We start from the raw sequence: 13,871 nt of genomic DNA on the forward strand, positions 1-13,871 counted from the left end.
CGCCCCCGGCTTGTGCGCCTCCTGCTCCGAGTCGTCGTCCGTGCTGCTGCCCAGCCCCCTCGCCTCCCGCCGCTTCTTCCGCTTGCGGTTGACAGCCGAGATGAAGGAGATCGCCAGCATCTCCCGGGTGTATGGCTCCTTCTTAGGGGCCCACGTTCCCTGGGTGGGAGACAAGTCAGTATGCAGGAGGCACCAAGACTTGCACCAGCAGTGCTCTCCCTCCCAACCCCAGGCCGGAGGGCCTCAGCTCCCTCCACGTTCCCACCCCAACAACCCCCCATTCTATGGCACCCAAACTTAACAGGTCCAAGCCCAGCCCAGCACCCCAACCGGCATCATAAACCGTTCCTCCTGCACTGCTGGCCCAGCTGGAGTGTCACCGTTCACTCTAGAGACTACTTTTGCTGCCCTCTCCCAACCCTTTAGTGTCTTGGGCATCCTTTCTGGTCTTAATCTAGACTCTCCCTGTGAGCTGAGGGCTGGTCTCACATTTGTGCCACCCCCAACTGCCATTCTGTTCTCCATATCTGGCACTAAATAAATCCTTTTAGACACAGCCCTGGTAATAGTTTCTCAACTGTCAATAACACTTGACAGTCTGAACTCATTTCACATAGACTCTCCCGCGTTATAATCACCAGAACCTGATAGGGACCTTTCTCTGACCACAGCTCCTACCCGTCTCCTCTCCGCTCACTGCCACCTGGGAAAACTGCCTTTCCACCTACTCAGTGTGTACGGGCCTCTACAGGCCAACCCGCCCAAGTTCGCTTCCCTTTCCCACAGCACCAAACCACCATGCACTTCAGCTATCCCCGCAGTACCCCACCCCAATGATCCCCAATCCCAGAGCAATCCAAACGCCAGCTTTGCTGTCAAAAGTGGCTAAAGAGCCCTGAACAATCGAATGCTTTGGATTGAAGCCTCTCCTAAATTGATTCCCATCCCCCAAATTTGGGGCAACTTCCTGATGCTGTTCTCACGGCTAAGCCCTGAGGGTGTTTTAACCCTGGCCTTCACGCTGCCCATCACTGCGTCCTCCAATGTGGTTTTCAGTCCTCCCCTTCTGGCCTCTCTGCCTCCTGAGGGGGCTCTTCTTCCCCCTCGTGCCCCTTAAGAAGCCATGTGCCCAGGGCTCTGTTCTCAGCTTCCTTTCTTTTCTGTTCATGTTCCCTGAGGAGTACCATTCCCGAACGGCCCTGCTCCTGGGTCTCCCTGTCCAATGCCAAAATGTATTCGAGCGCCAGAATTCTTCCAACTGTTAATTCGTCTCTACCAGGGTGTCTGCAGGCACATGAAATTCATCTGTTTGAAACCACATCATGCTCCCTACCCCTGTCTCAAACTGCTTTCATTCATGTTTCTCTTCTTAAGGCGATCTCTGATTCCTCCCTCTCCCCTCCTCTCACTCCTCCTCCTGAAATGGCTTCCAAAGGCAGCTCATCCTCATCATCTTCCCTTCAGGACCTCATCTGCCTTCTCCGGGCCTTCTTGCCCTCTCCTAAAAGGACACCGTGCCTCCACCCCTGCCTCATCCCAGTCTCCCCTCATCTGAAGCAATCAATCCTTCTGTGGCTTGAAGGACTCTGGTCATGTCTGGATTCTCCATGACCCTTCCCCCACGAGGATGAAACATGGACACAGGGCCCTTCGCAACCAGGTCCCAGTTTTCCCAGATTAGTGCCCTTCCTGCCCTGACCCCAACCTCCATGGCCCTCACTCTGACGATGCTGACCTACTAACCCTTCTCTCAATATGACTTGTACTTTAGCATGGGCATCCTTCAGTCCCCCTCCACCCCACGCCCCACCTTATTTGCTGATGAGCTCTGACTCCTCCTACCAGGCCCAGCTCAAACATGGCACCCTCTGTGCAGCAACCTCTCAGCCTTCTCTTTGGCAGAGCTGAGAAATCCCTTCTCTGTTCCCGTAGCCCTTGGAAAATATATCCAGATCTTTTCACGATAGAATAGCCTTTGTTTCCACATCATCTATATCAAACTCTGAGTTCCCTGAGAGCAAGGTCTGTGGCTTATTTGTGGTTGCATCTGTGACTCTTGGCACAGTGCCTGGCACATAATAGGTGCTCAATTAAGTAAATGAATAAATGGGTGAGTGGAGTCCCCTCAACTTAGGAAGCCCTGTAACACCAGATCTTTTCACGACAGAATAGCCTTTGTTTCCACATCATCTATATCAAACTCTGAGTTCCCTGAGAGCAAGGTCTGTGGCTTATTTGTGGTTGCATCTGTGACTCTTGGCACAGTGCCTGGCACATAATAGGTGCTCAATTAAGTAAATGAATAAATGGGTGAGTGGAGTCCCCTCAACTTAGGAAGCCCTGTAAAAGCAGATACTGGGACTGGTTTCCCTGCTGGGCTGGAATGACCTGCCCTTGGACCCCTCTTCACAGGCTACCTACTGTTTCAGCCACAGTGTAATAATGAGTGGAGACACAGAGATGCCTAGTGTGGTCACTGCATCCTATGCACTCTCTGTCACATCAATTAGTCCTGAGGAAGCTAGAGCATGTCAGGGATTCAGGGTTTGCAGGCACATGGCCCTGAGCCATGGCTGCCCACACTGCATGACTCCAGAAGGTACCCCTGGAATCCTGCAACATGGCAGCACTGCTATGATCAATCTGAGGCACATGGTGGCCAGTGCTGCTTTCTTTCCTGGCCATGCTCTCTGAGAGACTTAAGAGGCCACTAGGACCATTTGTTCAAATTATCTTCTCATCCCAACTAATTAGAGAAGCAATGAGATCAGAATGGTCACTGATAGGGAATGCAGAGGTCAGCAGATTCACATAAAGGTCAAAGGATCAGTCCAGGAGAAGCTATGGGAAACCAAGGGGCTAGCAGGTGCAACAGGTAGAAGGGACAAGAAGCTAGATTCAGACCACTATAATGAACTTGCTCCCTGACACAGCAGTCTCGTGTGCCTCCCAGCCACCTAACTCAGATCCTTCCATTACACCAGATGCCTTACCAAACCCTGCCGAGGCAAGTGACTTCTCAGTTTATCTTGGACACAGGGTTTCTCCTTCATTCTCTGTGACCACAACTTTCCTCAGGGTCCAATTGCAACTCTCCCAATTCCCTTGACCAAAAAACAAAATGGGCTGGACCGAATAGGGATAAAGCCTTGGTGCTTACCTTGGACTTGGCTGAACTACAGGTGGTGGAATCTGTTGGTGAGAACGGAAAAAAAAGTGAAATTTGGATCGGGGCAAGAGCAGGCTGAGTCCTGTGAACAAAATTCCCTCTCCTCAAAGGCTTCAGAAACCAGGGAGTTCGGAAACCTGAGATCTCCCTGGGCCCTGGGGGTGCGATGGGCCTCTGATGTCATTTCCTAAGGGATAAGGATGGAGCAGAGAATGATGTCAATTACCACTTCCTTTTGAGGCAGGAAGTGACATCAGGCTGCCAGCCTCTAGACCCTCATTTGCCCAGGTGAAAGGCAATGGGGGCTTTTCTTTGGGCCCAGTTCCTCTCCCCCCAACCTGTCCCAGTTACTCTGAAGCACTGGAGAGAAAATGCCAAATATCAAATGCAGTCCACAAAACCACAACAGTGAGACACAGCAAATCACAGATGCTCTGGAGAAATGGAGAAACAGAGACCATACAGTGCATAGAAAGGTGGGTTCCCATGTCCACCCTTAGCCCCAACTTCCAGGATGTGAGAAGAGGACCATGTGAATGGCTGAGTACAGGGGCAAACATGACGTGGGTGGGACACAGGAGGTAGAGTGGGCTGGTGACTAGAGCCTTCATAGTTTCCACCTTTAGACCTGAGGTCAATCTGCCCTTATGAGTTAAGGCCCCAGTTTATCATCAGACTTATAAAGGAGAGTAAAATCATTATTACCTCAATGGGACCTGAGTCCCACTCTCTTAATATCACTGGGTGGAGAAGGAACCAGAAACAAGCCTTGCCAGTGTCCTCTCCAGGACTGGGGAGGAAGCAGACTGATCCAAGGACCTCTGGGGGTCTGATGGGGGCAGTGGGCAGGTGCAGTTAATCCACACTCTATGGCAAGCAAGTTAGACGCCTCCTCCCTGTCCCGCCCCCACACACGGTGAGAAGAGCAGACCACACAGCAACACACAGGGCAGGGGAGCGGCAGCGGGTGATTAGAAGAGACGGGGCTCCTCTGCTGTCTGCACCCCATGTCCTCTGGGCCCCTTCACCAGTCTGCCTCTTGCAGCTAGGGGTGCAGTGGTGTCAGAGACAGGGGCTGTCAAAATACTAAGGGCAGGTCATCCACAGGGTGGGAGGAGTTAGTGGCTCAAGCCAAGAAAGAACTGGGAATTCCTTTGTCTCTGGGCTACTCTACTATGAGAGGGCCAGAGGCCCAGAAACAGGACTCAGGAGTGGAGTGACCAGATGCTCTGGTTTCAGAAGCAGAAAGAGCCTGTCCTAGAACGTGACTGAAGCAGAAGCTACAGCTATAGAGAGGCTTCTGCGGGTGACGTCACTGGTGTCCAGAGAGGCTGGGTCCCACTACCAGCAAAGCCTTCCCCTGCCCAGATAGGCAGAGGTGGCCAGGCTCAGCACGAAGAGAAGGTCGAAGAGTGGGGGACTGCGGAGGGCAGCCATGTGGGGGACTTCCTGGCAAGGGGGACAGGATCTGGCTCCAGCAAGTGCCTCCTTCCCCCTGAGAAGGGGCTTTCAGACGGGAGAGGATTGGGGTAGAGGTTGTTAACAAGTGGGTAACTGGCATGCCAGGGTGAGGTCCTCACAGCCCAGGACATCTCTGCCTGCCCAGCCTTCTTATAATCACCCGCCACTGTTAGTGACCGAGGCCGCAACGCCACACTGTACCCTTTAAATCTCCAACAGGTCCGCTGGAGGAGGGGATGGGGAGGAGAAGAGAAGGGACAGGATCCAGGAGAAGGGAGGAGAGCACAGGGAGAAGGAGGAGGGGGGACAGAGGGTGCAAGGAAAAAAGGAAGAAAAATTAAAAAGAGGAACATGCCCAGAACGACACAGCCCATAAGAAATAAAAAGCTTAGGAAAGAAACCAGTGAAGGACAAACGAAGCTCCTACCCAGCCCCAGGGTGAGGGCAGCTGAACGGATGAGGAGGTGGGCACACAGGCAAGCGGGCCCTCCCCAGAGAGGCAGAAGGCCGTGCCACAGCCCCTTCAGAGTTGTGGGGGCAGAGAAGGGCCCCAACTGGGCAGGACCAGGGAAGCTGGGCATCTGGCCAGGTGTCTGGGACCCTTAGGAATGTAGAAGCCACCCCCAGCCCTGCCCAGGCCCCTGTACTCACCTGAACCTGGGTCACCAGGGGGCATTGTCCTGCCAATGTTGGGCAGGAGGTACTCAATGTTGGGCACTGACTGAGGCTCCTTGTCATCCACAGGGGTCTGCAAAGAGGAGCAGGGTCAGCCAGCATGCCCTCAGCAGGACTATGGATCCCACGGAATGGGGTGCCCCAAAGACAGGGCTCATGTCTCCTTCATCAGACTGGGGCTCACCAGGGCAGTGACTGTCTCCCTCATCATCCAGGCACTCTTGAGGCAGGTCCTACATGTCCCCAGTTAGACTGTTTTGTTGTGCCTTCCCCAACACCTTGATTGAACCCTGAAGACCCAAGCTGTTCCCTCAGCTGAGGGCAGGAGCTGTGTTTCCTCTATCAGATTGGACCTTCCTAAAATCTATATCCTCCACGCAAGACTGGAAGGTGGGATCTGCCTTTGCTACTGGACTCTGTTTCCTTAGGGCAAGGCCTAAATCTCTCCCCGCAGACTGAGGACTTGTGAAGGCAAGGGCTGTGTCTCCCATTCTACCAGAGGCTCCTGAGGAGAGGGTCTGTGTTTTTTCCATCAAACTAGGGATGCTACAAGGTCAAGGACCTTCCCCTGCTTCAGTCTTGCTGCCCCCGCCACTTGGGATGAGGGCTCACCTCAGACCAGACCCACCCCACCTGCCCTCTGCATCACTTACTCTCTCCCCTTTGTCCTCATCGTCACTGAAGAACCAGTCTGACTGCAAGGGAGACAAAAAGAAGTGATGAAATCAGCGTGGGACGGGGCTGAGGGAAGACAAGGAGACACAGGCTCCCAACCTGCTCAGCCCAGAGGACCCACTCAGGCGCCAATGGAGTGGTGCACGAAGGGGCACCAAGAGGCAAGGGTCTCCCCTCTTCTCAACAAACCCCAGGCTGGCCTGTTGCTAGAAAGGTCTCAGAGGGAGGTTGATGAATCTTGGAACTCTACCCCACAGACTATGAGAAACCCTTGGGGAGAGAAAACGTTGGACCCAAGCGTGGGAGGGAAACACAGCTTGGAGTGAGGGAGGGTCCAAGTAGAGAATGATGACTAGTTCAGGGAGAGCTCTCTTTGCCTGTTTTTAATTCCACGCTGTCAAGCGCATATCACTATGGCAGGCTCCCCACTGCAGGCCAGAAGCAGGGGGGCAGCAGCACCATCTAGTGCCAGCTGGGTCTACTGCAGGGAGGTCCCCTAGGCTTGCTAGAGCTAAGTATACTTCACTTAGGCTCCACTCTTAGAAATGGAATGGCACACTCTCCCCCATACCCACCTCCAGAAAAGGGAAGTGCCTTAAAGGAGGTGTTAGGAGGTTCCCTGAGGGGCAGGGCAGGCAAGGAGTGTCTCCTAAATGCCAAACAGGTAGAAATTAAAAATCTCATTCTTTATATTGTGTGAAATTTGAGAATCTTGAAGGTAAAACTCTAAAATTTTTCTGAAAAAAAAAATTTTTAAATAAAAATGTAAAAGCTTTCTAAAGAACAAAAACAGATTGCTTACAAATGAACAACCAGCTGTAACTAGTACTTTCAGCAGCAACAGGCACAAGAAAATAAGGAAGTAATATTTTCAATGTATTGCTGGACTACAAATACAGGCATTTTGAACCTAGAATTTTATATCTTGCTAAACTCTCGTTTAAGTTTGAGTGTGAAATAAAGTGATTCTAAGACATCAGAAAGTACTACACAAAGACTCTCTTAACTGAGCACATGAGCAAGTAGAGAAATGAATCCAGGATGGAGCAACGGGCTCTGAGAAGTAAAGATGGGAAGTAGCATAGAAAAGTCCATTGTTATCAAACCAAGCAACAACAACAACACACACACACACACACACACACACAGTGTATCCATGAAAATCTGGAATTCAAATTCAGAGGGAGAAACCAGTGACAGGTGAAAGGACACTAAGTACTTGGCTTTTAGATGTGATGGAAGGAAGACATGGACACTGATAAGCTTCAGAAACTGAGAGTGAAAACTAAACATAAGTATGAGTTTTATAACTGCATATTTAAACATAAGTATGGGTTTTATAAATTGTATGATTTCATATCAGGAACATAAAAATCAACTCATCAAAGTAAGGTATAGCAGACCAAAAAAGGAAATAAAATAAAAACGTGGTAAACAAAAAAAGGCATTAAAAATGACATTTAAGATGGCAGAATTAAGTTCTAACAGTACAGCAATTACATAAAATAAATGAACTAAGCTCACTGAAAGTGAAAACACACAAAGAATATTAAATACACTTAAGAACACATATATTTAAAATACGTACATTGAAAGTAGATTGAAAAGACACATATTAACCTATTAAAATGGGTGCTTATGAGAGAGTGGGCAGAGTGGCGTCAGGAATGAACAAGGACACTTACAGAGTTGATTAGGACCATGTGCCATGAACCTCAGTTATTATTAATCATAATCAGGTATGTGATTAGCTCAAATAAGCAGCACTTGTTTGAGACAGACAGATGAGAAGAGTGAGCGAGGAGAAGAAAAAACTGCAGCATCTGAAGTCCGTCATCTTGGGCTCAAGTTCACCTAAATCAAATTAGCTCTCTGAGTCTATTTACTTATCTGTAAAACGGGCATGATGGGCATATCTACTTCGAAAACTGGTGAGAATTAAAATGAAATACTGTATGGCTATTACCAAGAAGAGAAGAAATAACAGGCGATGGCACAGACATCGAGACACAGAGATATAGAGACCCCCACCTTGTGCTCTGTTGACGGGAATGTAAATTGGTGCAGCCACTATGGAAAACGGCATGGGAGTCCCTCATAAAATTAGAAATAGAACTATCATATGATCCAGCAAATCTACTTCTGGGTATTTATCCAAAGAAAATAAAAACACTAACTTGAAAAGATATTTGCACCCCCATGTGCAACACAGCATTACTTACAATAGCCCAGACATGGAAACAACCTAAGTGTCTATCCATGGATAAATGGATAAAGAAAATGTGATATATGTGTATATACATTATATATATATTTATACACACACACATAATGGAATATTATTCAGCAATAAAAAAAGAAAATCTTGCCATTGTGACCACATAGATGGACCTTGAGGGCATTATGCTAAGTGAAAAATATGATCTCACTTGCACATGGAATACAAAATACATAAATAACTCTTAACTCATAGGTACGGAGACCAGATCGGTGATCACCAGAGGCAGGGGTGGGGGATGGGCAAAATAGGCAAAGGTGGTCAAAAAGGACAAAGTTCCAGTTATAAAATAAGTCACGGGGATGTAATGTACGGCCTGATGAGTATAGTTAATACTGTATTATATATTTGAAAGTTGCTGAGAGTAGATCTTAAAAGTTCTCATCATAAGAAAAAAAATATAACTGGATAGTGACAGATATTAACTAGACCTTTTTTATGCTGATCATTTCATAATATATACAAATATCGAGTCACTCTGTTGTACACCTGAAACTAATATAAAGTTATATGTCAATTAAACCTCAATTTTAAAACATATAACAAAATAATGAAATACTGTATATAAAACATTTAGTACAACACATTGTTAGTGTATAATAAAGGTCAGCTATTATTATTTAAAAAGTGTGGTTACCCAGAGACAGGCTGAACAGAGAGAGCCCTAAGAAGCCAGCCATTAACTCAAGTGTGAGGGTACCCAAAAGTGCTGTGAGAACCCAGAAGTCTACAGGAAGCTCTGGATGGTCCATGCTTCTCTGGAAGAATTCACGCTAGCTCACACCACCCTGCCGTCGCACATGCCAATTCCCTCTGCCTAGAATGCTCTTTCTCCCTTCACTGCCTGGCTAAATTCCTCCTGGTCTTTTAAGACAGTTCGAGAACTCCCTGACTACTGACCCAGCCCTAAGCCCAGGGCTGGGCTGGATCCTTCTAGGGGGCTTCCCTGGGCACAGCCCAGAGCGTGAAGAAGGGATGTCTTCAGTGGGCAGTGTTCCTTCAGAGCAGGCCCGAGTTCCACATCTCTCTGTGTTCCCGGTACCTGCATATCTCTGGCATGGAATAATAATGAGGATGATGATGATGATAGCTAACTTTTATCTGATACTTACTGCCAGGCACCATTTTAAACGCTTTATATTAATTCATGAAATGCTCACGATAACCCTGAGAGGTAAGTACTATTATTATCTCTACTTTATAGATGAGGAAACCGAGGCACACAGTGAGTAACTGTCCACGCCACACAGCATATAAGGAGCAGAGCCAGAGTTCAACCTCAGGCAGGCTGGCTCCACAGCCAGTCCCTCAACTTATACACCAGTGCTTCTCAACAGAGGTGATTTTATCCCACTAGGGGGCATCTGTTAAGGCCTGGAAACATTTTCAATTGTCACAACTGGAGGGGTGTTCCTGGCATCTAGCCAGAAATGCTGCTAAATATCCTACAATACACAGGGCAGCACCCTACAAAGGAGATCGGGCCCCAAAGGTCATTAGTGCCAACGCTGAGAAATGCCAGTGTACACATAGTAGGTATCATCACATTTGCTGAATGAATAAATGAACAAATGCCTTGACAAGGTCTTTGTTTGAGTTCCAATTGACTTAGTAAACATAGGTGTGAGCTGGTTGGTGACTTGCTGGGTATGCTCATCTCCATTCTGTCATCGCCTTGCTCTGCGACCCTGGGCAAGTCACTGTTCCTCTTCAGGCCTCAGTTTCCACCCCCATACTATGAAAGCACAGGTCTGATGCCTTAAGGCCCTTTTCAGCTCTGCCGTCCAAGGGTTCCACAGATGACAGGAGCCCCAGGCAGGTGGGGCCAGGTGATGGCTTCAGCTGGAACTCCCAGAGGGAGATCATGTCACCCACTATCTCCTGCCATCCACTGACTTGCCAGGGGCTCAGAGCCAGAGCAGTCTCTGCCACAAGTCCGACCCTGCCTGGGCTCCTGATTACACCAATCCCTTGCTACAGAGTCTCTGGGCTGGGCAGACCCCAGCAAACATGGGGCAGGGGGCTAAGGGGCCTGCAGAGGGGGCAGCTCATTCCCTCAACAACCATCTAGGGATGATTATGATCAAATGCCAAGGAGGTGGAGAAGGGAGGGTTGCCAGCTCAGTTAGTCCCCAGGAATGAACCCTTGTGTGGGAGAGCCCAGACTGGCATGACCTCAATAGCAATGCTTTCATTTATTCATTCAACAAACACTGAGTGTTTACTATCTGCCAGGCACTAGGCTCAGTGCAGTAATACACCTGTGAATGAGACAGCTCCCTAACCCCGCCCAGAGGAGGGCCTGCCATTGGCTGGGGCCTCCCTTCAGGGGTCTGGGGGAGAGTAAGTAGACATACTTTGGGCCTCCTTTCTCCCTGAAGGCTGCTATTCCTGACACCCCAGCTGATTACAGGCCTCAAGCTTCTAGGAACTTCTCTGGGAGCCATGGGGCCAGCCTCCTTCTCTTCCCTACTCCCCCACCCCGCAGCATACACTCTGGGTTGCAGTGGTAGGGGCTCCCTGTTGGGCTGGAGAGCTGATCTTTTCTAAGGGAGATAAGCTTCCCCAGACCAAGGCCTCACCACGATCCCTGACACTGCCCAGTGGCCCTGGCCTCTCTGACAGTCTGGAGTGGGCGTCCAGGCCAGTGGTCCCCGTCAGGTTGAAAACAGGCCACGATGCCACCTGCTATAGCCTAGAGCCCTGATCACGCAGCAAAGGAAGGAAACAAGCAGATGAAGCCGGTCAGCATGACCAAAGTTGGCCTCACTTCCTCATTTTACTGACCCTGGCCAGCCTCCCTCGCTCTAGGACAGAATCTGCCCTCCAAGTAGGTGGGGAGGAAAGCACAGGCTTTGGTCAGACAGATCCAGGTTACAGTCCTGGGACTGACATTTATTATCTGTGTGACCTTGAGCAAGTCACTTTGCCTCTCTGTGCCCCAGTTTCCTCATCTATAAAATGGAGTAATGTGATCTAGTATCCCTTCCCTAAAGTGCCTATGAGGTGCAGGAAGCTGAGGCTCCCTCCACTTCCTCTGACCAGCTGCCAATCTTATTTCTCCTGGCAGGAGGGGATCTGGTTCTGTATTTTGTGGGCTGGACTATGGTCCATACCAAAATTTGGAAATGGAAAATCTAAGAGTTATTAAAAAAAAACCCTGAGTGTCCCAGAAGGGGTCAGTGCTGCCCTGGGTCTGGCTCTGGAAGAAAAAGGCCTCCTGCGCCCTCTGCTGGTTACTTGGTCCTCATCCCTTCATGGACAGATAACAAGAATCCTTAGAAACACAGGACTCGAGGCCTCCATGAAGCCAAGAGAAAGGAGGTGACCAACCCAAGACACGTAGCACCATTGCAGAATCCTGCCTCAGCCCATGCCAGGCCCTGCCCTAGCCTGGGCATCACCATTTCCTCCCTTAAGCCTCAGTGGGGCCTGCAGAGCAGAGCTCTTCCTCTGCTCTGCACCTGTCTCTGCCTGTTTACGCCAGGTCACCTCTCCTGGGGGCCACCTTCTGAAGGCACCTCTGCCTTCACCACTTCCACTCTCCAACCCAGCAGCTCCTTCTCAGATCCTCCTCCCTCTGAACCTCATGGACATCTTGGAAGCTCAGGGACCTCCTGATTCTCCTGCTGGGGATGTGACATCCCAGAACAACAGGATTCTAGGATCACTTCCTGTTTGGCCTTGAAACACAGCCTATTGCTTCTGAAGAGTATTCACCACCCCAGGAGCATTTTCTTAAGCTGCTTCATCCTTCCCTGAGCACACCCACCCAGGCAAGCAGGAGCAAGGTACCCAGGAGAACACGTCCTGGCTGGGGCGACTACTCACATGCTGGATCAGCGTCTCCACAATCTTATAACGGTCAGGCATGTGGGTCACCATGTCCGCCATATTGTCCTCTGACGTCCTCACCAGTGTTGGCCCAAAGACCAGGGCCAGGTTACGGGGCTCCATCTGGGCGGTGGAGGGAGCAGGTCAGCATCAATAACCCTGTGAGCCTGATTCCAGTCCCCCAGGCCTTCCTCATTCAGGGTCCCTCAGGCCCCTGTCTCAATCACATCCTGGGCTGTCCCTAGCTTAGGGGCTGAACACCTCCTTGCATGAGCATGGAGGTGCCTGGTAAGTAGAGCACAAGCAAGATTTCAGCCCTGCTCACCCTCAGGCCTGGCAGCCACGGGCAGTGCCTAATCTGCACACCCATACTGTGCTAGCAATGGGAGATCCCAGAGGTGGGGTCCAGAGCACATTCCAAGAGATTAAGAGAAATACTATAGGCTCCCTTCATTTTTCTCACGGCAGAACCGGAAGATCTAAGAGGTGTGATTAGGGAAATGCAATGCAAGGGATTCCAGCTAAATCAGAGCACGGATTTCCATCTGCCACAGGGGACTGTGGCGCTGGGCCTCGGGAAGACTCTCAGAAACTCAGGAGACAGCTTTCTGGGGAGAAGCACTAACCAGCACGTAGGGGTGCGGGGGAGATAGAGTGACCTTTAAGGAGGAGGGTGTGTTTAGAGGGGCTTGAGAGCATTTGATCCTGAGGAGCTCAGACTGTGCCAAGGAGACCCAGGTGTACTTCCCTCCCTGATACTCCATGCCAGAGCCCCGGCTAACCTTGTTCTTCTCCGAGTGGTCTGCAATGGTCTTCAGATGGCCCACGAGGAATTTGAGTGTTTCATAGTAGTGTCCTGGGAGGTCCCGGATCTGGGTGGGAGAGAGAGGGGCATGTGACCAAGCTGTGATGGCCTCCCCCTGTCCACCACACCCCAAGGGGGCTCTCAATGCCATATCCTAGTGAGCCTGTAATCCACCCTCTAACTGACCCCCTTGTACAGATGGAGAAACTGAGACCAGAGTGGAGAAGAGCTTCTCAAAGTCACAGAGAGAACTGGTGGCACTGGAATCTGGGCCTCTGGGCCTCTGGGGCAGCGGTGCTCGCCCAGCCCAGTCTGCATCTTCCCTAACAGCATCTCTCGCTCCTTACCAGCTTCCGTAGCGTCTTCATCCGCTCCCTCGAGTCTTCAATGCGATTGGCCTCGATGAAGTCATTGTATTTGTCTAGAACACAGTGAAGACCCTTTAGAGAAGAGGAGGCAGCCCCTTCCTCCACTTTCAGGGTGGGCGGCTTCCAGGCTGACAGCCCTGGCTGGCCGAGGAGCCCCATGCTGTTCCAGTTTCGGGGGGCTTCATGGCCTTGTGTTCATGTGACCAAACCCACCACAGGTGTACTCAAGTGTGCACCTGACCTGGGTGTTCATTTGAGAAGAAATAAAACCTGAGCTAAATGCTAATATTGGAAAAGGAGTCCTTGCACCATTCTCCAGGACAAGACTACCACGAGGTCAAAGAGGTTACTTAGAAAGACAGGGGCCTTTCAGCCTCCAGACACTCCACCTCACCTGTGTCAGGATTCCCCCAGCTCCCTTCAGAAGTCCATGGGGAACTTTTAAAATGGAACATGGTTAGTTTATTCTAAAATCCATCTGGATCAGTAAATGCATAAGGACAGCCAAGAATATTTTTTAAAGGAAGAACGATGGGGGAGGATTTGCCCTACCAGAGATCGAAACACACTGAAAAGACGGCACAGGTAAAGCAGTGGAACTGGTAG

At 50.1% G+C, this 13,871-nt stretch overlaps 1 protein-coding gene across 1 annotated transcript in view; it reads right to left on the bottom strand.

Moving 5' to 3' along the window:
• ARHGAP23 (Rho GTPase activating protein 23) overlaps nucleotides 1–13,871 on the bottom strand; it is a 65,472-nt gene that overhangs the window by 887 nt on the left and 50,714 nt on the right. Inside the window, exons 18-24 of the mRNA XM_015599107.2 lie at nucleotides 13,245–13,318; nucleotides 12,875–12,964; nucleotides 12,090–12,215; nucleotides 5,959–6,000; nucleotides 5,282–5,378; nucleotides 3,161–3,192; nucleotides 4–159 (exon numbers count right to left, since the gene is read on the bottom strand). Of these exons, the coding sequence (XP_015454593.1) occupies nucleotides 4–159; nucleotides 3,161–3,192; nucleotides 5,282–5,378; nucleotides 5,959–6,000; nucleotides 12,090–12,215; nucleotides 12,875–12,964; nucleotides 13,245–13,318 (617 nt within the window). The remainder of the gene's footprint in view (nucleotides 1–3; nucleotides 160–3,160; nucleotides 3,193–5,281; nucleotides 5,379–5,958; nucleotides 6,001–12,089; nucleotides 12,216–12,874; nucleotides 12,965–13,244; nucleotides 13,319–13,871) is intronic.

This window comes from Pteropus alecto, unplaced genomic scaffold, assembly GCF_000325575.1.
Source record: "Pteropus alecto unplaced genomic scaffold, ASM32557v1 scaffold98, whole genome shotgun sequence".
Lineage (NCBI taxonomy): Eukaryota > Metazoa > Chordata > Mammalia > Chiroptera > Pteropodidae > Pteropus > Pteropus alecto.